Source organism: Emydura macquarii, unplaced genomic scaffold, assembly GCF_026122565.2.
Source record: "Emydura macquarii macquarii isolate MOO-44397 ecotype Brisbane River unplaced genomic scaffold, CSIRO-AGI_Emac_v2 contig_2636, whole genome shotgun sequence".
Lineage (NCBI taxonomy): Eukaryota > Metazoa > Chordata > Testudines > Chelidae > Emydura > Emydura macquarii.
In genome coordinates this window covers 7032695-7056185 of record NW_027132773.1, presented here as the reverse complement: position 1 = coordinate 7056185, position 23491 = coordinate 7032695, and the positions used below count along the sequence as shown (strand labels likewise).

Here is a 23491-nt window from a genome sequence, read left to right as displayed (position 1 = left end):
ACTGACTTTTATAGTTTTAAATTTAATTGTATTTTTGTTTTAAAATAAGAGCTTGGAAGGCCAGTGGCTGAAATCTGAAAATTGCAATTTGGTGTGCAGTAGTCTCTCCAGAGGGGGTAGGACATGGGTTTTTTCTGAAGAAAAATAATTTTTGTGTGACCTAATTAAGAGTGTTTGAAAATCATGTTGCAACCATGGACAGTAGATATTTTTGACTCCTTAGCTTTCATAGGTGCATATTTTTTAATAAATACTGAAGGGCATCATTCATGCAGGCTTGGAAGGGTGAATGGAGTTATGTTGAGTGTGGTTAGCACTGTGAAAAATTTGATGTATTAGTCTCAAAGTTGAATGAAACTTACATTGGCGTAACTAGTGAGGGGTCAATGACTGCTAGCTGATTTGTATTCACGGTGTTTTGTCTTTGATTTGTGCAAATGCTGTCTTTTTTCTAATTACAAGCATCTTGCACATATATTGTTGGGATAACTCCTTGATATTTGAGTATTCAAATTTCTGTTAGTTTGATAATATAGTTTATTCTTTTTCTTCTTTAAAGCAAAAAACAACACTGTAGGTAATTGCTTGCAAAAATCTGTGAAAATTACATTAAAATAGCAAAGTTGAATACTCCAAAATTAAGGTTGAATGCACAATCTTAACTCTGTTCCTTGAATCTGTGTATTAAGGTACAATTTTAAATTGTATAATCACATGGTATTTTCTAAAATTACACACACACAAGCGATGTTAAAAGAACATTAAGGTCACAAAGTCAAGTGCTCAAAAGTTAGGAAGTGCAGGAATTAAGATTGCTTGTGCAACTTTAATTTATCGCCCTTTAGTTTTCAATTATATAATCACATACTATGCTTTCCATAGGATTCCAGCCTCACTGAGTGTACAGGATGAATGGTATTTAGTTTGTGTAGTGCATAAAGCTGTTTCTATATGACTTGTGCCTCATTAGTTGCTGAATGTGGAGGATGTGTAGTTAATGAAGTAGGTGACTGTGGGAAGAGAAGGGATGGTCTTGTAATATGGTCAGTTGAATGACCCCTGGAAAACTGAATTTTGTCTTGATCTCTGCCACTGAAAATTCTTGACATTTTTGGCTTTAAACTCCCTGTGCCTGTTTCTCATCTATAAAATAGGGTAATAATATTTCCCTACCTCTTATGGGTGTTGTGAAGAGAAGTTCATTAAAATTTGTGAAGCAGTTAGATATTACTGTGGGAGACACCACAGAAAAGTCGGTGAGGAAATTAGGAATATTACTCAGTGCAGCGTTTGGATGGCATGCAGTAAATATACCATGTCGTGTTGAATATTGAGTATCCTCCATCCTGTACACAGAGTGAGGTGGGGTCCTATGGAAAAAATAGTCTCTAATTAAATAGCTATATATTATTACAGTGTATATGCACAAGGGAGCCAAATTAAGGTTGCATGGACAACATCTCTTCTGGCATTTCCTAACTTTTGCGTGCTTTGACTTTAAAAAATTCTGCATAATAAGACTCAAGATTGTAAAGTCAAATTTCTTAGTCACAACCTTCTCCCCCACCCCCGTGCCTCTCCCCCCAAAAAAAACAAACAAACAAACATGCACACACATTGAAAAAACTGAACTTGTATCATGTGGAGACCATTCACATGGAATATTGGCAGGACTGGAATCTTTAGATGCACAAACCTCTACTACAGCTAATGGAGTGGAATAAGTGATAGGAGTAGCTGGCTGTTCTCTTCTATGGATGAGGTATTAAGTGGGGTGGGGTGCTTGCGGGAGAAGGGGCAGGGAAGACACACTTTGCCATTGGGTTTCACACTGTTTTATAGGAAGCAGAGGAACTTTGAGACTCAGGAACCCTGGGTTTTATTTCATGTTCTGGGAGGGAGCATGGTGTAGTAGTTACAGATGCTTCTTTCCCTGCTTATCCTCTCTGCTTCTAACATGTATTCCAGCAGCCTTTCTCTGCCCAATATGCCACTCCCCACACTGCAGTCTGTCTCCGCCTTTATCCCTCACATTTCATCCTGCCTACATCATGTCTCTTCTCTTTCTTCTGCCTTTCTCTCTCTCCCCTCAGCACCTGTCTCTGCATCCCCACTTCCTCACCCCTTTTCATTCCAGAAAAGGGGCTTCTTCCTTCTTTTGGGTGCCATCAGCAGGAGCCATGTGAGCAGAGGAGAGACAGTCTCCCTCCATTGTTCCCTTATGTGGCACCACAGCAACCTCTGGTAGCTAAGAAGAACAATTGTAATTCTTGTGCTGGAACATGCTCAATACAGACAGAATCTAGCTGCCAAAGTCTTAACAAGTCTCTACAGAACAAGTACATACTGCAGTAAATCCCTGTTCCAAAGCATGGGGGTGCTAGAGCTTCGCAATGAAAAAATTGTAATAATTTTTTAACGTAGGTAAGACAATGTATTTTTCCTTAACCTAATTCTGAGAAGTGACTAAACTGTTTTTGCTGAAATGTCCCCCCCAAAAATTCAGTCTGAGGTAGTCACATAGCATGGAAAATTTCAGCCTAAACAATTGAAGTTTTGGAAAGTTACTATAGGCATTACCATCAGTGTCACCTATAAATTAATAAAATAGAGTATTAGTATTTCTGGGAGCCTATATATGTATGATACCTTATGGTACTGTGTGTATTAATCTGTGTGCACCATGTAAACAGACTCTGTAGGTCTATTACAGAGAGAGAAAGCTGAACCAGGTTTTAAATATTGGTACAGTTCATAACACATTGCAATGTTACTATGATTGAAGTGCAACATAAGTGCAAAAACATAGAATAAAAGCGAATTTAATATAACATGAATTATTTCAGGAGAAAAGAACTTAAGTCATACAAATACAAATGAGTTAACTTCTATATAAAATACATGGTAAAACAAGATATGATTAAAATATGTACTATTAATGCAACTCAGTGTATTTCTCTGAGAAACATCTTGTGAATTACTATAATAATTACTGTTTGAGTAATTACTGTTATCAACTTCAAGAGATAATAGCTTGTTACCATGCAGTGTGATGATAACATTAAAATACAACCATGGGGAGAAGTAATTACTTGCCTTAATGGAATATGTGATCATGTAATTAGACCATGTCTTAATACACAAGAGGGCAGAGTTAAGGTTGTGCATACCTCTTTAGCTTTGGCATTTCCTGACCTTTATGTGATTAACCATATAACTGTAATATCATCTTAAGAGTTATTTTAGTGGAATAAGTATATTATTTTACAATGTCACTTACTGAATTTGAATTTCCAGTAAAATTATTAGTTTTCATTGGTACATCTTAAGAATCTGAATTTAATCAATACTTGGTTTAATTTTCATGGGGCCATCAGAGCAATTAAAATGCATTTTACATAGCACAATCTATAACTCTTTTTTGTATCAAACTTTGATACAGCTTTTTAGATGTACAGAAGATTAAATAAAAATGTCATCTCTAGGTAATTTCTTGATAAACTATTAGAGTAAAAATTATTTTACAGTAAACTTTATTAGTTTTAGCTAAAAAAGATATATTGTTATTAACTGGAAATTGTTTATGGCAGGCAATTGTCCTTTGTTTTCGACTTCACTTCACAAAAGATAATATCACAAATAACACAGCTGCAGCTACAGTACGACAAGTGGTTACTGTTGTTTTTGAAAGAGTGGTTTCTGAAGATGAACGATACAGAGGTAGACATTTTCCTTTTGTTTTTTGTGTCTATTTTGACCTGTTTTCTAGAATGATATTTAAAACACAGAAATATTTATCTTGCTCAGATTCTGAAATATATAAATATATTGAAGAACACAAAGTTCCTAAATGCTGCAAAAATCCTAGGCATGGTTAATTCATTTTTGTTATCTGGGGTACACTTTTACCCCTGTGTTTGTACAGAATTTAGTATAATGGATTCTTGATCCTGATTCATATTGAGATCCTCATCCCCTTTTCAGTCCTTTTAAACTGCATAAATAAGCCAGAGTGACATGAAGCTCTAAAAGCCGGGAGAAAATTTCCCATATGCAGGGACTACAGAAAACAGTCTTAAGGCTTGGGTTTGTGAGGCAGTCCTTGAGTGGGAGCTGGGTGGTAGGAGGCCATGTTGGGGCAAGACCACAGCATGTAGAACTGTGGAGATTGAATAGTTCTGTGGCTCATAGGTAGCTAGGGAAGGCTGGCATAATTTAGATAGAACCCTAAAACTCTATTATATTGGGAGGCTGTGGAGCAGCCCAGAATTGGGTGAGCCCAAAGGTGGCTTAAAGTTACCATGTCTCTTCCTTCTTTGGGGTGTGAGTTTTGTGCTCCACAGCAGAATCTCCCCATGGGTCTCTTAGCAATGCTGTAATACAAAATGCTGTAATACAAAAATTTTGTATCCTGCTAATTTTGGTACTCCATAAGAAAATAGGTTAAAATAGCATCTTAAGTAAAATCATAAACAAAAGTTTAAACTTAGTCTTAGATCATTTAGAGTAATTAGATTTTGTGAATATGAAATACCTGACTAATGCTTTCTGAAAAGAATGCCTATTTATTTTAAAGGAATATTCATTAATCAAAATAATTGCTATTAAATCTGACCTTAATTTTTGAAAGTTAAAAATCTGTTAGTGGAACAGTTACATCTTTGTGCCACTATTTGTTTTATAGGCAACACTTCATAGATGCTTGATTTTGAAAATCTTTTGTTCACAAACCTTTTTTTACACAGATGTTATTGAACAACCAGTACCAGTTCCAGGAAACAGTAACAGAAGATCTGTCAGTACTCTAAAACCGTGTGCTAAAGATGCATATATGCTTTTTCAGGTATTAGTAGACATTTTTAGGATTTGTGCTTAATAATGCTGCAGTTCAGACCAGTTTTGTTTTTTTTTTTTGTTTTTTTTTGAAAAGCAGGTGAAGTTTCATAATGGAAGTTTTAATTTTTTTGCTATTCGATAATAGAGATGTGGATCACATGCTTACCAACAGATAGTAAGGCATATTGCAATATGAATATTTATTAGAAAAATTCAGATATTTGGTAATTTTCCATTCCATAAACTATATTGATAATAATTTGTGGTAATGAAGCACTTGCATTACCAAAAGGGTTTTACCAGTATAGTATCATATTTTCGTAATTCAGTTTGATAGTCTATTAATACATTATTATAATCAGATCTTTCTATTACACTAACACATACCTTGTTTTTAAACATTTCCTTTTGGATTCTGTTTTTCGTGCGTGCAAGTCGTCTTTATGATAAAAGTGCACCATATATGGAAATCATGGCCATTATTAGAGCCCAGATTTTTCAGTCCTGCTTTTGTATGGTTATCAACAACAACTACATTTTGTTTCCCAGAGGAGTGATAGGAAACTGAATGTTGGGAAACTTTCAAAATAAGACATGTAGAACTGGCTTATATTAATGACTTCATGTATATATGCACACTAATTTCAGGAGCTTGCTTTTTTTATTTTTGCTTTAACCAAATACTAGAAGCCAGATAAAACTATAGTATGTTACATTACCAATTCCACTATGAATTACACAATGCAGATGATCAATAGTATCTACTACAGCTGTCAGAAGCTTGCTGATGTATCAAACCTGTGGATCTTAAGATGTTTTAATTACTCCTGATTTTGAAAGGCTTTTATTTTTATGCAATACTTTATGCAATATTTTTATGCAATACTGTTCCTGTCATAGTAATCTTGTTCCATATTTATTATGTATAAATATGTATTCGTATATTTAAGGGGAAAAGTTAACTTCAAGTTGGAAAAGATTAGTTCAGTATCCAGAAGGAAGAGAACTTATGTGATATATTTCTTTCTCAGGATCTTTGCCAGTTGGTTAATGCTGACGCTCCTTACTGGCTAGTGGGTATGACAGAAATGACCCGGACATTTGGCCTTGAACTTCTTGAGTCAGTCCTCAATGATTTTCCTCAAGTGTTTTTACAAGTAAGTTCTTATTTCAAAAGTAGGTGCAGGAAGAGCTCTTCATTTTTATGGGAACATCCTTTCCACTGGGCATATCTGTCCTATTAAATATAACTTCTGAAAGTGAAAATTAGCAGACTTTTACATGAGAATTTTAGTAAGAAAAGCTTTGACTATCTGAGAGAAGCTTAGTAATATGTCAGTATATAATTTCCTTTTTGAAAGTGGCTTCAATTTTTATTTTGTGCTTATTCGCATTCTGTTTTCCTTTTTCTAAAAGGTGTAGTTTTTGCCCTTTTTCTGTGTACAGCACACATCTCTGATTTTGTTCTTTTGGGATATATATTTGTGATTGCTTATGTGTAAGTACATGCAAGGTGTAATTCTATATAAACCATAAATCTCTTCTTAAATTTCCTGTGTCAAGGTGTATGCTGAGTGATGACATATTTTTTTGCCCTAATGCATTATCATTTATGTACTTTTGAAGCTATTGTTTCAGAACATGGAATGTATTGTGGCATCACTGTAGGGAGAAGGAATGTACTGTGAAAAAAAACATGCTGTTTTATCATGCTTTCCTTGCTGCATGCCTCCTTTCCATTCCCTCAGTACATAACTTACATGAACATTTATATCACTTCTGAATTTGGCCATATATATATTCATAGAACTAAGATGCATTCTAAATATGAAGAATATATTTTTTCTATAAAATAAATCAAGGAATTGTCAAGAGTTTGATAAAGATTAATCACTGACATCTTTCCATGTAACATCATCTCCAAGATTTTAATTTCCTTTTTCTTAGCTACTGGATTAACTAAATACGAATTGTTATGGCTATAGGTAGAGGTATTAATAGTTGCTGAAGAAAGTCTACTTGTAAATCCTGGAATTGATGATGATTTTGATTTTAATTTATATAAGTCATTGTTAACATTTACATTTTTTTTCTTTACAGCATCAAGAATTTAGTTTCCTACTTAAAGAGAGGGTTTGCCCTCTTGTGATAAAGCTCTTCTCCCCAAATATCAAGTTCAGACAGGGTTCCAGCACATCATCATCCCCAGCACCAGTGGAAAAACCATATTTTCCTATCTGCATGCGCCTGCTGAGAGTAGTCTCTGTTTTGATCAAGCAGTTTTACAGTTTGCTGGTAAGGATATATTCAAGTATTGCTTTCACAGATCTACACTAGTGAGTGTGTGCATGCACTCTGCACATCATATGATAGCTGCTAGCAAATGTCAACTTATTAATGGTTACAGCTGTGTATAGTTTTCAGTATTTACATGTTCATATACTATATTTTGTATTTGTGTACACTACAACCCTCCTTATTCAAATGGAATAGACTCAGAGACTTTAAGGCCAGAAGGGACCCTCATGATCATCTAGTCTGACCTCCTGCACAGAACATCTCTCACCCACTCCTGTAGTAGCCCATAAACTCTAGTTGAATTACTAAAGCCCTCAAATCTTGATTTGAAGACCTCAAGTTACAGAAAATCCACTATTTGCTCTAGTTCAAACTAGCAAGTGACCTGTGCTTCATACTGCAGAGAAAGGTGAAACCCCCCACCCTCCCAGGGTCTCTGCCAACCTTACCTGGGGAAAAATTCCTTCCCAACCCCAAATACAGCAATCAGTTAGACCCTGAGCATGTGACCAAGACCCACCAGCCAAACACCTGGGAAAGAATTCTAAGTAGTAAGTCAGAACCTTCCCCCTATAGTGTCCCATCTCCAGCTGTTGGAGATACTTGCTAATAGCAGTCACAGAAGGGCCATTTGTCATTCTAGGTTATCTCATCATACCATTTCCATAATCTCATCAAGCTCAGTCTTAACACAAGTTAGTTTTTTGCCTGGATATATGGAATTCCTTCTCATAAATAGGGATTTTAGTAAATAAAAATTTAAAATGTTGGCCCTGATATTTAACAGTTTCCTTTTCAGCTTATTGGGAAGCTTCAGTGCTCCATTCTGGTCACCATTTGATGCTGTTTGAGGCTATAAAACAGCAGCACTCTCAGTCCCACTTACACAGTCAAATATGGAAAGTACTGCTGACTTTTCCTGGATCCAGAATAAAATCAGAATAGTAAAAGTAAAATAAAATACTCCCACAAGTAAGAGTGCTCAGGCATCTAATAAATGTTGTAATGTATGGATAGGAAGAAAAAAAGAATCAGTTCTGCAGTGTTTTGAGTTGTCACCTCTTTTAATTTTAGTTGTGCATTTACATTTCTCATGGTCTCCTGATGTCCTACAATAATCTCTGAAACTTCTATTCAGAATGACTGCTTTCTCCCATTACTTTTAATGTGACTGAAACTTGGCTGCTCTCAGTAAAGGTAACAGCTGTTTCCCTAAAGCCCTAGAAAAAAGAGGGTGCCTCAAATAAAGATGGCTGCATTTTCTCAATAGGACAAGAGCCATGCAGCTATCAGTGAAGATGGCTGCTCACTGTTCTCGAAATGTGAGTCAGCTGGAGGCATTAAGAGGTTAGAAGGAAACTGTGTGTAAGAAGATGTGATGGATGGGAAAAAAGATTGAGAAGGGGTGGGGCGAACAGAATATTGAGTGCAGCAAGGGAGAGATTAATCAGTAATCACTCCATCCTACTGATCCTCTCCCTCCCTCCCGCACCTCCTTCCAAGAGGAGGTTGGGGACGGAGAACTAAACCACCTCTAAAGAAGCTGCTGCTGATGCCTTCTCCTTGGGCAACTTCTTCACCCGTGCCCATTTCCCAACCCCAGGATGTCAGAATAAGGTGGAATTTAAATCATCCGAAGAACTTGTATTGTATTAGTAAATTAGGCTGCCAGGGGCCGGTCGCTTATGGTTGCTGTTGTTTTTGAGGGAGCTGTAGTGTATACCAAGGTATCCTTAAAATATTTCCCTGTAAAATACTTGTAACATTTATTTATTTTTTAAAGAAAAGATGTTTACAAATAGACATCAGGAGAACAAACATATATGATATAGAGAAATGTGTTCCTTTTAATACTGCAGAGATTGCTAAAAACAGAGATGTTGGGAGGGAATCTGTTTACTCCAACCCCAGTCAAACTCCCTTAGCTTCAGATAATGCTCTGTTCAGCAGTAAATCTTTTCCCCTTATTGAACCGCCAAGAAGAGAATCACAACTCTTGAGGTTTCTTTCTGCAGTTCTGACGCTTCAGTTTTGCTTTAGTTCATTTGAATTCTTTGATTTATTAGCATCTAGTATTCTTTTAGAAATAAATGTGGGTTATGTTGAAGATTTTGCAAAAAATTGGATAAGGTAAAGAACTTGCAAGATCAGGGTGAAAGTACAATGTCCCTTACTGTGGAGTTGTTAAAGATTTCATACTCCATTGTGAAATAGAAATCCTGGAGAAAAATATTAATTCTTGAAATATTAGGACTACCAGAAAACACTGAAGAACCTAACTTCTGTGGTATTTTTCCTTTTAAGTTTTTTTGGAAAAAAGGATAGCTCTGAGATTTGAGCCACTTGTACATTGTCTTATGTGTTTTGAATCCCTCGTAAAAATTGTCTCAGGCCCTTCATCTGACTCTTAATCTGTAGTACCCTTGTTGTTTTGTTCTGTGGTGAATAAGGTAAGGGTCATGAAGTTCACCTGGGGTTGTAAGATTTAAAAAAAAATTACACTGAAATAATGCAAATTTTTTCCTGATCTTTCAAAATTATTCTGTAATCTGTTATATTTTAAAAAAATACTAATTAGAATGTTTGTTTTAGGTATAAGGACATCACTGAACACCAGTGAGACTTAGGTTCCTAAGTCAGTTGAGGGTTTAGAAAATTTTACCCAGAATTTGAATTTTTTTTAATCTTCGTTGATCTAAATTTTTTTGTATTATTTGGTCTCATTAACAATGTAAAATGTTGAAAATATAAAGTAAAATAAATATGCGGGGGTTCAAGGTTGAAAACAGATTTGGGAATCATTCATAAAGCATTAGTAATTGAAATGTACATGTATTTATAGTGAGCTTTAACTAATTTAAGAGATGGGATAAAATAGCCATGTAAGAAGTTAATGGTGAGGGTGGAAAAACGTACATGAAAAATTGGACACAAATGTAATATATACAAGTAGCTAAGTTGGCTTATGTTGTATACTTTTGAATTTGTATTTCTTTATTAAAGAGAATTGCAAAGAATAAAGACATTCAGTACAGTAGACGCTCATTAGTAGCAACATATTGGTGCCCTTTTGCTATGTTGCTCCTAAGCAGTTGTTGCTGTTACGTGGAGTGTTGTCTGAACAAAGACAGCCTGCTGTTTCTGATACATAAAACAAGACAGTATACCAAAGGCAGTGCACCCCATTGATGCCTAGCACCCCTTCCCTTGCAGAGCCGGGGCAAAAGCCATGACCTCACCCCCCAAATCAAGTGAAAGCCCCATGTCCCCTCCTTACCATAAGCCAGGTCCCCTTGGCCTCTGCCCCCTAGGGTGCTGGTGGGGGTGGCAGTGGTCCCTTGGTGTTGCCAGTGACCAGTGGCAGAAGCGGCACATTCCCGTTCGGCCCTGGGACTGCCACAGCACCAGTTCAGCCCGCAGGGCCTGGTTCTCCTGCAGCTGGCAGGAGAGCACCTCCTGCAGCTGGGGAGAGATGGGAGGAGCAGAGAAAGGAGACAGAACCTGTTAACCCGGTCAGAGCTGAGATTCAACCACAGAGAACCCCATCCTGGCCTTAGGGCAGAGGGGTGAGGAAGGTGACACCGAGACCAGTTTGGTCTAAGACGGAGGACACTGATGAGATGGCTCATGGGGATGTGGAGGAGGTGGGATGGGCTGCGGTGTACAAGAGTTAAGGATGTTTTGGAAGGGGTGGAAGCAGCCACATGGTGGTGGAGGGGGACCCCAAGTTTGAGGGGGAATGGGGCAGGGAACCCTGGATTTGGTAAGGGAGCCCCCAATCGGCAAACCTGCTGAGCGAGCCCGGCCGCTGGGCACAGGCTGGGGATACTCCTGCAGACAACTTCATGTTCCACCCTGGCGAGGGATGGATGGCTGGGGAGGGCACCGTGCACAGCCTGCAATGGAGGATGTTTGCGCTGCTAGCATGAACAGCAGCGATGATAGTGGGGAAGGGAACAGGTCAGTGTACAGGAGGAGTACCCGATACTCCCCACTGCAAAATACCAACTCTCCACCTCATTGCCTTCAAGCGAGACATTGAGAAATGGAGGAAAGCTTCCAGCTGTGCCTCTGCTGTTCCCCTGACCCCAGCTTCCTATGCCTCAAAAATCCCTATCTTCCAGACTTTCCAGACCTTCCTCCCAAACTCCCCCCTCGCATGCTCTCCACACAAGCTCTGTCAGGCAAGGCAAGGGGACAGGGCTGTGTGCCCTGGAGCTGCGCTGAAGGGTCGGCAGGGGAATGGAAAGAGGCAGTTTTGGGTGGGGGACACTGCCTTTACATGCCCGTCCCCAAACTCTGCCCTGGGATGTGACATCACAATGTCACAAATGTTGCATTTAATCAGTGGCTGTGTTGCTGTTACCAAGTGGACAATTCATGGTAGAGAAAGTGTGCCCAGGGGAAATGTTGCTTGTAACCAGCGGTTCTTCTTCAAGTGCTTGCTCATGTCCATTCCGCTATAGGTGTGTGCATGCCTCCGTGCACGGTTACCCGGAACTTTTTTCCCCTTAGCAGAGCCCGTAAGGCCAGCTCCTGTGCTCCCTAGAGCCCTGCGCACATGCCGTGGTATATGAGGCGCTGCCGGCCCTACACCCCCTCAGTCCCTTCTTTCTACCAACTCCGGCAGTGGGGATGGGGGGTGGGTTGTGGAATGGACATGAGCAACACATCTCGAAGAACATCAGTTACTGGTAAGTAATCTTGTTTTCTTCTTCGAGTGCTTGTATTTGAATAGAAGGGAAAGAAGAATCCCTTTTTAATGGCACATTGATAAGATGGTCACAGCCCCATTCTTCATGACAGGTGTCCACATTGTGTAAAAACACAACTTAAAACCCTTGTTAACTCTTAGAGAAGCCAAGAATTTCATTTCCATGGATGTGGAGTTATCCTCTAATGGCTAGCAGCATGTAGTAGTAGTAGATGGGTCAGATTTTGAAGCATGCTGATGAGGCAGTGAAAGGAAGCTGATTCTGGTATTGCCATTGTCTATGCTGAACATCTTAATCTGGCACCTTTCATAAACGTTACATTCCACTTTTAAAAAACAAAAAAACCCACCCCACATATTTTCACTTTTGTATATACTAGGGGGGAGATTAGGGTCAGGCTTGTGTGGCCTGCTTTGGGTACCACATAACCCAATACAACCTACCATGGACAGAGTTCCTAGTGCCTAAACCAGGAATCCCATTTCTCACTGAGTAGTGGGGGTATGCCAAATACACACTGGAATGAAAAACAGAATCCATAAAGGAGAAATACTCATCTGGTTCTGCTGCCTTGCAGTCAGTTCTTGGCTGAACAAAAACTAGAGGAGAAAACCCTGAACCCAATATGCAGTGGAGAAAACAGGCATTTGGCACTGTAACTTAGCTCTATCTTCTGGCAACTCTCCTGCAGCTGTACTGGCTTCCAGACATCTTGGTTCCCGAGGCTTTGGGTTGAGTCACTATTGCTGAGTGGAGGGGCTTAGGTTCTAAAGCAAGCCCTGCCTCCTTATTTTTGATGCTTAGGCGTATGCATCAAAGTTTAGGGTATGATGGTCACCCTCTTCAAACTCTTGTTAGCATGTGAGGACAATGTGCACTGGTATGTCAAATGGCCTACAGGAGGTCAATGACTAGAAAGGCTGCCATCGTGGATAGAAGGGAGAAGTTTGACATTGACATGGTCACTCTCTTTGGCACAAACTCTCTACACGAGGGGCATTACTCCTTTTTCTTGCAAGTAAAAAGCAGACAAGACTGCCGTGAACACGGGATGGGTTTTAGATAAGAATGGCGATACTAGGTCAGACCAATAGTCCATTTAGCCCAGTATCATGTCTTCTGAGAGTGGCCAATTCCTGATGCTTCAGAGGGAATGAATAGAACAGATAATCATCAAGTGATCCATTCCATCAGCCATTCCCAGCCTTTGGCAAAAGCAATCTATGCCTATCCTGGCTAATAGCCATTGATGGACTTATTTTCCGTGAACTTATCTAGTTCTGTTTTGAACCCCGTTATATTCTTGGCCTTCATAACATCCTCTGGCAAGGAGTTCCAGAGGTTGACTGTACGTTCTGTGAAGAAATATTTCCTTTTGTACATTTTAAACCTGCTGCCTATTAATTTCATTTTGTGACCCCTAGTTCTTGTGTTATGAGGAGTAAATAACACTTCCTTATTTACTTTCCTCACACCAGTCATGATTTTATAGACCTCTATCATATCTCCGCTTAGTTGTCTCTTTTCCAAGCTGAAAAATTCCAGTCTTATTAATCTCTCCTCATATGGAAGGTTTTCCATATCCCTAATCATTTTAGTTGCCCTTTTCCAATTCCAATATATCTTTTTTTGTAATGGGGCACCAGATCTGCATGCAGTATTCAAGATGTGGGCGCACCATGGATTTATAAAGAGACGATATATTTTCTGTCTTATTTTCTATCCTTTTCCTAATGGTTCCCAATATTGTTAGCTGTTTTGACTGCTGCTTTACACTGAGTGGATGTTTTCAGAGAACTAGCCACAATGACTCCAAGATCTTTTTATTGAGTGATAACAGCTAATTTAGATCCCATCATTTTATATGTATAGTTGGGACTGTGTTTTCCAATATGCATTACTTTGCATTTATCAACATTGAATTTCATCTGCCATTTTGTTGCCTAGTTACGCACTTCTGTGAGATCCCTTTGTAACTCTTCGCAGTCTGATTTGAACTTAGCTATCTTGAGTAGTTTTGTATCAACTGCAAACTTTGCCAGTCACTGTTTTTTCAGATCATTTATGAATATGCTGAACAGTAATGGTCCCAGGATAGACCCCTGGAGGAAACCACTATTTACCCTTCTCCATTCTGAAAACTGTTTATTCCTACCCTTGCTTCCTGTCTTTTAACTAGTTACTGATCTGGGAGAGGACCTTCCCTCTTATCCCATGACCACTTACTTTGCTTAAGAGCCTTCGGTGAGAGATCTTATCAAAGGCTTTCTGAAAACTTAAGTACATTATATCCACTGGATCACCCTTGTCCACATGCTTGTTGACCCCTTCAAAGAATTATAGTAGATTGGTGAGGCATGATTTCCCTTTACAAAAATGAAAAAGAGTTGTTGACTCTTCCCCAACAAATCATATTCATCTATGTGTCTGATAATTCTGTTCTTTACTTTAGTTTCAACCAATTTGCCTGGTACTGAAGTTATGCTGACCGGCCTGTAATTGCCAGGATGGCCTCTGGAGCCTTTTTTTAAAAATTGGTGTCACCTTATCTGTCCTCCAGTCATCTGGTACAGAAACTTTCAGAAACTCACTAGCATCCAAGGTTGAATGTCCTGTTGCAATATCAGAACCTGTTATACCACTCAGGGTATGTCTATACTGACGGCGGCAAAGTCGCCGCCACCAGATCACTCTTTCTGGATCGATTTGAGTGGTCAGTGTAGACCCTCTCAATCGATCAGGAAGTCGATTGAGTAAAACCACCTCCTCAAGTAGCGTAGCGATGCGTCTATGGGAACACAGTTCCCGTTGGTGCGGTGCAGTGAAGACGGCGCGCAGAAGGGAAGCACAGCTGTCGACGGGAGTTACACAAGCTACTCTGCATAGTTTGCGTAACTCCCATCGACTGCCACCGAATCTCCAGATAAGTGTAGACCAGGGCTCAGAGTATATATTAAAGGTGGCTTTGCCAATATCATCAGTATATATGACCCAACATTTTCCTCCACAACTGAAGAGAAGAATGTGTTCTATCAGCAATTCGATAGTGTCCTCAGTAAGCGACTATCAGGTGAGTAACTCTTTCTTCTGGGAGTCTTTAGTCAGCTCAGAACATGAGATGTGGCCTCTGTGCATGAGTTAGCAGGCAGTGGGGAAAAAGACTGACAATAGGCAAAGGTTACTGGAGTTCCGCACCCATCAAGGACTGTGCATTACTATCACCTACTTCCAAGGTGGTCATCATTGGAAGGTCTCATGAAGGCACCCCAGACCTGGACACCAGCAGCAATTAGATTTAATTGTCATCTGTAGAAAACATATGCAGAATGTTCTCCATACTCACTGTTTTCACATTGCAGACTAACACACAGACCATGTACTTGTATGCTGCAAAATAAGGTTTTTCATTACAGAAATTCCATTGTACTAAACAAAACTGTTTCCCACACATTAACATCAACACTATGAAAGATCAAGGAAAGTGTTTCCAGTTCACTGTGAATCTCAAGGAAGCTATGTCATTTATTGCATCTCTTCTAAATGCTGATGCAGCATGTAATAAACTTGGAATAAATATCTACAACTGCAACTTTAGTTTCTGGTTTAAAAAAAAAAAAAAAAAAAAAAGCCTAAAACTGTACAACATCAGGATTGGTTTGCAGCATACACTGAAGAAAAGTTCCAAGTTACTGCAGCAAAACCCATAGCACAGCTCTTCCACACCATGAACCTTTCTCCTGAGACGTGTGTTATCCTCAGAATGCCCAAGAGTGCATTGCCATAAACAGCAAGGCAATGTGGTCAAACGTATGGCTCAATTTGTGCAAGAAGATATACAAACATCCTTTGAGAATGGAGATCTAAGACATATGTATGATGGAATCAAGAAAGCAATAGGTCCTTTAGCCAAGAATAGTGCTGCACTAAAATATCTTAAACAGAGATATCATTGACAGAAGCAAACAGATGCAATGTTGGGTATCACAAACTTTATTTATATGAAACCTCTGTTTCTGAAGTGGTATATGCGATCCCCAGGCTCCAGGTTATTGAAGAGTTTGCTATAGAACCATCTCTAAATGAGATTGAAAAGGCAATTATCTCCTAGCATGAGGAAGGGTCACTGGAAAAGATGGAATTCCAGTTGAAGTACTGAAACAAGGAGGACATGTAATGCTTAAATATCAGGACAATATGTTGCTTGTTTGTTAAGGGAAGGAGGGGTACCAGAAGACATGAAAGTTGCAACATCATAATGTTTTATAAAAATAAAGAAAATGGGAGCAATTATAACAACTATAGAGGAATCTCTATTCTTAGTGTTGCTGGCAAGGCATTTTGTGGGGTCATTCTTAACAGACTACAAGATTTTGCTGCGTGTGTATATTTAGAGATTGAGTATGGCTTCAGTCCTGGTAGATCAACTATCAAGATTGCCTTCACACTAAGACAGCTGCAAGAAGTGTCAAGAACAAGGAAACCCTCTCTATTAAATGTTACGAAGGCTTTAAACCTGATCAACAGAACAGGCCTTTTTCAGTTGCTACAGAGAACTGGCTGCCTCCCAGTCCTCCTTAGTTTGATTCAGTCCTTTCATGATGGCATGAAGGCTATAGTCCAGTATGATGGTGATCAATCTGACAGCTTTGAAATCTGCAAAGATGTGTTTTACACCAACACTCTTTGGTATGTTTTTTTTTTCTGCTGATTCATCTTAACTTTCTCATCTAGTACCGTGGGTACATCTCTATACAAGGTCAGATAGAAAACTTTTCAACATGGCACATTTAAGAGTAAAAAACAAGGCTAAACACCTGATAAGAGAGCTTCTTTTTCTCTGATAATACAGTGCTTGTTACACATAATAGAGAGGAGCTCCAGAAACATTGCAATTGCTTTGTGTTAGGTAATCCAAATTGATCAAAAACTATCAGTCTAAAGAAGACAATGATTATGGCACAGGGTGTGTTAAGTGCATCAGTAGTTTTAATAGCTGGCACTACGGTAGATGTTGTACACATGTTCTGCTAGTTAGGATCAACTATATTGAATAATCTGTTCCGAAATGACGAGCTTAATTCTCACATAAAAAAGGCAGCTACTACATTCCATCAACTGACCAAGCATGTGTGGGATAACAGGAAACTGAAATTGAACACCAAGTTCTTCTTTGAGTAGTGTCCCCATGGGAGCTCCACTTCAGGTGCGCATGTGCATTCAATCAGAGATTTTAGGTAGTAGTGCCCATTTGGCCTGCACATGTGCTCTACCCCACCTCGTGCTCTGCACTGTGACTGTATAAGGCTATGTGGGTGAACCACTCGCAGTTCCTTCTCAACCACCTCAGTTTGATAGGGAGCCTCAGCTGTGTCTGAATCAAGCTTACCTCAATTGTAGTTTTGGGTTTTTTTCCTGTGTTTTATTTAGCATAGTTAGTTATAGTGGTAGTAGTAGTAAAGTAATAGTTGGAAGTAGTTAAATCATTTAAAATGTATTTTGTTGAAAAGATTGATGTCGTTTTAGGATTTTTCTTAGATTGCTGAGAGGGTATGCCCAGCTCTCTGGGTTTTAAATGTTTCATTTCATGCCGGGAGGCTATCTCAGTGAGCGACGGGCACTCCAGGTGTGTCCATTGCCTTGGGGATTCACATGTCCCCCAAAAGTGTAACTTTTGCCTGGCCTTAAAATCGAGATCCAGAAAGAACTGGGAGATTAAATTGTGCCTCTCATGATGGAGACCCTGGCTTTAGACCCAGGCCAGGCCCCTCCCTCTCTTGCACATTGGTTTCTGAGCCAGTCAACCACCTCAGCCACTTTGGCACAACACTCCCCTAGAGCTTCTGAGAGGAAGACTCAAGAATCATCTTGAAAAACTCTAAGAAATGGAGCTTGAGTTTCCCTGGTAGGGAATGCCAATTGCTGATCGAGACAACTTCAGCACCTGCGAGCACCATTAAATCCAAAAAATCTAAGGGTTCCAGCTCCAGAAGATCAGTCTTATGATCTCCAATCGCCTTCTAGAGTAGTAACTCATTCAGCTAGGTCTCTTTCTACTTCAGTAGCCTTTCTTAAAAATGTTCCCATTGCTGAGATATGTAGAGCTGCAACTTGGACCTTCATACACACCTTTTCTGAACATTATGCAGTGATTCATGACTCAGCTTCTGATGCTGTCTTTGACTCTACTGTGTTGTCTTCAGTTTTGAATTCGATTCTGAAGCTCCCCCTACTTGAGGGTACTGCTTAGTAGTCATCTGAAGTTGAAGACCCATAAGAACACTACTTGAAGAGGAAGGAGAGGTTACTCACCCTGTGGAGTAACTGTAGGGTTCATGTTCAGGCCGAATGGGCACTGCTGCCTAAAATTTACAATCGAAGGCATGTGCACATCTGAACTGGAGCACCCATAGGGGAACTTTACTTCAAGAACTACAGTTACTGCACATGGTGAGTAACCTCTTCTTATCAGACGTGCTGAGCACGCTGCTGTCCTGGCAAGACCTGGACCACCTGCAGCAGGCATGAGAGAAGACTAAACAAATTCCATGTCCACTTTCTTAATTGTATTTTAAATATCAAGTGGGAAATCAAAGTTCCTGATATTGAAGTACTTAAGAAAGCAAAATTGCCAAGCTTAATCGCTATTCTTAAACACAGATGTCTTCATAGGCTCTGTCATCTGCACTGGATGGGCGATGGATGCATTCTAAAGGACATTCTGTATGGAGAACTTGTGGATGCTCCAAGGCCACTTGGACGACCGAGGCTTGGGTTCAAGGACGTTTGTCAAAGGGATCTGAAAACTTTCAACATCGACACTGCAAGCTGGGAAGAGGTTGCTAGCAATAGATTACATTGGAGTGCTGTACTGCATAAAGGAATCAAAGAAGCGGAAGAGAGGTGGTTTAGAGAGGGAAAGCGAAGAGAGCAAAGAGGAAAGCGCAGTAGGCCTCAAACTCCAGTCACTACTGGCCTCATTTTCTGGCCCTGCGCCTTATACCTGAACCGTCAATGGCAAGGACTGTCGCTTGACAGCTGGACTTTTTAGCCACTCGCAATGCTGCAGCATGACACACAGCAACTGAACTGCTTTGGTGCTTACACCATGTTCATCTTTGAGACTGACAGTTCTCTTAATAAATGGGGGGGGAAGATTCAGTTCATTGCTCTGTGGCCAGTTAGGAACCATTGGTCCACTTCAGTGTGAAATTGCTTGTCTGACACTGATGTATAACTGAGGCTTCAGAGGAAGGTAAAACACCCCATGAAAGTTTCCTGCCATTTTTTTCTGAGATTTGTCAAGGCAAGAAGTACTATGCGGGCACAGTCAGTTTGGTTAGCTTATACCCTGAAGTGTGAGGCTTGTTATCAATTACTTATTTTATTACTATAGCATGCAAAGGCACTAATCGGACTCAGCAAGGCCATGTTGTAGGTGTTATGCTAGATGTGGTACCTGCCGCAAAGAATTTACTTATTTAAAACAAGATGTAGCAAGTGCATATTGCAGAAGGGAGGATAATGTTAATACATGTGCACAGTTACATAGGCTTTTTAGTGTGCACAATTTGATGGTTCAAAGTCATCTGAACACTTCTTAAAATTATTTTTCTATCAAACCATCCTTCTGTCCTACAAGAAAATGAGCCTGGGCTCACCGCCTAGTATGATATTTTATCTTATTTGTTTTTCCCCTTCTAAATAGATTATTCCGAAATTCCTCTGTCCTTACAATTATTAGGATTTTTGTTTGGTTTTTGTTTTGTTTTAAATCTCCACAATTCCCCTCAAATGAAGGGCCTCCTTATTCTACATAAGACATCCCCTATGGGGTGCCTGTTTCTTATGAGGTTAAAGGCTGTAGGACTTCAAGAATTCTCACTGTTTCAGCTCTTGTCCAGGGAGCAGAGAAGGATCTTTTCAAGTGTTTGATGCAAGATGCTCAGTAACAGAATTGTACGTCTGATACCACTAAGTCCAGAGCTGTGAAGGTGCTGTGGAGTCTGCCCATTACTCAGCTACTTCCTGTTTTCACACACTCCCACCTAACAGCCAATCACCCAATACCACCAAACAGCTAGGAGTCCAGAACTGCTAATATAGTCAGGACTTCTGGGACTGTAAGGGTATATCAACCCTACAATTGCGGGCGTGCCTCCCAGGCTGAGTAGACAGACTTGTGCTAGCTCTGCTTGAGCTAGTGCACTAAAAATAGCTATGTGGACCTCAACTGCTGCCTATTCTGCAACATCAACATTGCTATTTTTAATGCACTAGCTCAAGTGAAGCTAGCTTGAGTCTGTCTACTCAGGCTGGTAGGTAGAGCCCTGCAGCAGGACTGGGATCCCATGGATCCCGCAGGACCCGCTACCATAATAGCAGGATAAAAATTCAAGAAACAATGCGGGAGGAAGTGGGTATTGTGGGGTGGGATGGGAGCAGGATTAAAAAAAATAGTCCTTCTATCCTGCATACAACATGAATGCCCAGCCAGCAGCCACCGCTCTCTTACTGCCCAGCTCTGAAGGCAGTGCCACTGCCAGCAGCAGTGAGGGTGGCAAGGGGGGCTCTCTCTTCCTGTGTCTGGGGATGGTGGGACATGGGAGCTTCCCATCCCCTTTGCATGACAATGCAGGAGCTTTCCAAATGTTTGCATGGTAGGTTAGAGGTTTGTAATCCCTTTGCATGGGGAAGGGGAGACTCAGGTTGTTAATCCCCATGTGGGACTCCAATCCCTCTCCATGGGTAAATTGAAAGCGCCGGGGGAAGGGGGGTTTCCATCCCATTTTACACAGGTCCAGGGAATGAGTAGATACTGGTAGGGAAACATCTGCTGAGAGCAGCACGTCCAGCCATTGTGGGACAGTTTTAGAGCCCTGCAGTGGGGCTGGGATACCGCGGGTCCCACAGGACCTGCTGTCATGATATTGGGAGCGGGATAAAAATTCAATAAACCATGCACAAGCAGGTGGAAGTGGTAGTGGGTATGGCGGGGTGGGATGGGAGAGGGAGGCATGTTTCCAGCTGCAAGGTAAATATGTCATCTTGGTGCTGCTAACATTGATTGCTGCTGTTGATTCTCTTTTTCTGGAGAATGTTGAGGTCATCTTAAATATTCCTGCCCGTAGGAAATTCCGTGGAGGACTTCAGCACATATGGTCTCTCCACCTGAGAGGGTGGCTATGGTGGCTGCTGTTTTATGCTTCTTGTATGTCTCTATAGCTTTTTAAATTTCACTAAACTGTCTGAATGTTTTCCTGTGACATATAATTTCACAGATACATTTTGTTAACTAAAGTCTGAGTCTTTGACATTTGACATATCTGATGAGAGAGAAATAATTTGCAGATATTTTTAACCAGTAGTTGTGAGACATGAGGTAACCTGCATTTTTCAAGCATTGGTTGAAATAAAAAATCAGAATTTGCATTATTACGCATCTTCCCATGTGTGTTTTTTTCCTTACCATAAAGATATTGGATAGCTATTTTATCTTGATTTTTAATTCAGTTAAAGCTCTTTGGGATCTTTTTAACATCAATGTCATGTTTTTTGGCATGTTTCATTATTTAATGTTAATAGTTCAGATAGAGACTTTCTGACTTGTACTCTTCAAACTGGTTAGGAGTACAAAAACTCAGATGCCTGTTAAAGCTATTCGTATTGTGAAACCCTGTTCTTTCACCATAGTGACGAAATTTCCATTACTGCTGACCTCTCCAGCCTTTAAACAAGCCAAACTAATATGGGCTTGTTCTATAGCATTCTTTAAAACTGTGTTAGAAATTGCTGTAAGGAATTAACTCCTTTTAACATCTTTGGATATACAGTATGTGCCTGACAAACCAACATTCACATGATCATTGGGTATATTGGAGGGGGGGGGTTGTTTACAGAAATTATAAACCCTAAGCCAAGCAGAATGACCCTGTATTTTCCAGGGATATTGGCAGTCACTGATAAAATAGAAGCTTGGGGTGAAATAACACATTGTTTTTCTTTTTATGACTATAACCTATTTCTTTTAGGTAACAGAATGTGAGATCTTTCTGTCACTGCTAGTGAAGTTTCTGGATGCAGATAAACCACAATGGCTAAGAGCTGTTGCAGTGGAATCTATCCACAGGCTTTGCGTGCAGCCTCAGCTATTAAGGTAATACATGTACCATATTTCACTTTATATATTAAATGAAGAGATCATATTTATCTGCGGCAAAAAAATTCTTAAAACATTTGTGCTAACCGTTTAGGGACTTGAAAACAATTGAATCAGCAGGTTGGAGTTTTTGTTGAAGTGCCAGGGACTCTTTATTGGCCACTGAGCACTGAGCCGTTGTTAACAAACTTGTTTGGTTTAATGCCTTGAAACTTGAATATTTGCTTCAGAAGTTAAAGACTTTATCAGATCAGCCTATAAACTTTCCAGCCAGAATAAGGAAGTATTAACTATAGCATACTTGCTTATTCATTTAAATAGCCGGCTTTAAAAATGTATTTTTTACTCTTTAATTTGTTGACTACGTGCTCAGAAATGTTTTAAAACATTTTACAGGTCCTTTTGTCAATCCTATGATATGAAACCACATTCTACCAAAGTTTTCCGTGACATTGTGAATGCGCTGGGATCTTTCATCCAGTCGCTGTTTCTTGTACCAAGCACAGGAAATACATCAGCTGCAATAAACCAAACGGGTAAAGGCTTGTTTGCATTTTTTTATTTTAAGTAATTTCCTAATAATTTTTTTTAATAGTCAACAATTATTTATGCAAATCTGATATTTGCTTATTTGATACAATACAAGTATAAGTTTAGAGCTTGTGAAAGTGAGAAATTAGCTTGAGCCAAGAGAAGTGCAGTGCTGTGCAAGCTTGTCCAGACTGCCTTTATTCTTCATTGTGCAATGGGTTCTTCAGACCTGTCTGTCTCTGGCAATAGGGGGATGCCCTGACACCTGAATTTGACTGCAGTTTTAACTGTTTCCCCAGTGTCAGCCAGACATCCTTTCCCCCCTCTACTGTAGAGCTTTTGCAAGGGAAATTGCAAACGTCAGTTCAGAATTTCCAACTATCAGAAATCTGGCCCAATAACATGACTATCAAATTCCTAGTTGTGTCCCAAGGGAGACATTGCCATTGATGAGACTTTTTCCTCCTGCTTTGCTTTTCTTTCTAAGGTGTTTGCAGTGACTGGTGCCTCTGTGGCCTTTAGGGGGGAGCTGGACTGAGAAAGCCAAAGGCAAAAGGAAAGGTCTTGTTGATTAGCTTGGCCTTCTTTGTGGGCAGAGTGCAGTTTTCCGCCCTTTGGCCCAGTCTGGGCAGGGTTGTCTCCGCCTCCCTCTCTCAGGCAGGAAAGGAGGTAGGAAGACAGGCTTGGAATAGCTTGCTCTACGGGAAGGTAGCTCACACACCTCCCTCTCCATGAGCAGAGTGGCATTGGATGAGCAAGGCACCAGATGGTAAATCACCCTTAAGTCCTGGAGCCCACATCAGCAGCCATGCCTCTGGTTTTCGAGCTCAGTCACCTCTTTCTCTGCAGCCTCCCTTGGGTTTTGGATGAAGGGCACTGGGCATAGAATGGACACTGCTAGCACCGGGGAATGCAATAAGGGGCCTTTGGGCCCTGCTTCCTCTCTTTGCTGCTA

General features: G+C 40.1%; 1 protein-coding gene across 3 annotated transcripts in view; it reads left to right on the top strand.

Moving 5' to 3' along the window:
• The window catches only part of MON2 (MON2 homolog, regulator of endosome-to-Golgi trafficking), a 155248-nt gene that overhangs the window by 39933 nt on the left and 91824 nt on the right, over positions 1-23491 (top strand). For 2 of the 3 annotated variants that reach the window (XM_067564122.1, XM_067564121.1), the window contains exons 5-10: positions 3591-3720; positions 4746-4843; positions 5868-5993; positions 6937-7131; positions 21878-22002; positions 22402-22541. In XM_067564122.1, coding sequence (XP_067420223.1) covers positions 3591-3720; positions 4746-4843; positions 5868-5993; positions 6937-7131; positions 21878-22002; positions 22402-22541 — 814 coding nt within the window. Of the gene's footprint in view, positions 1-3590; positions 3721-4745; positions 4844-5867; positions 5994-6936; positions 7132-20980; positions 21058-21877; positions 22003-22401; positions 22542-23491 lie in introns of those variants that run through there. The other variant, XM_067564123.1, reaches the window with a different exon arrangement.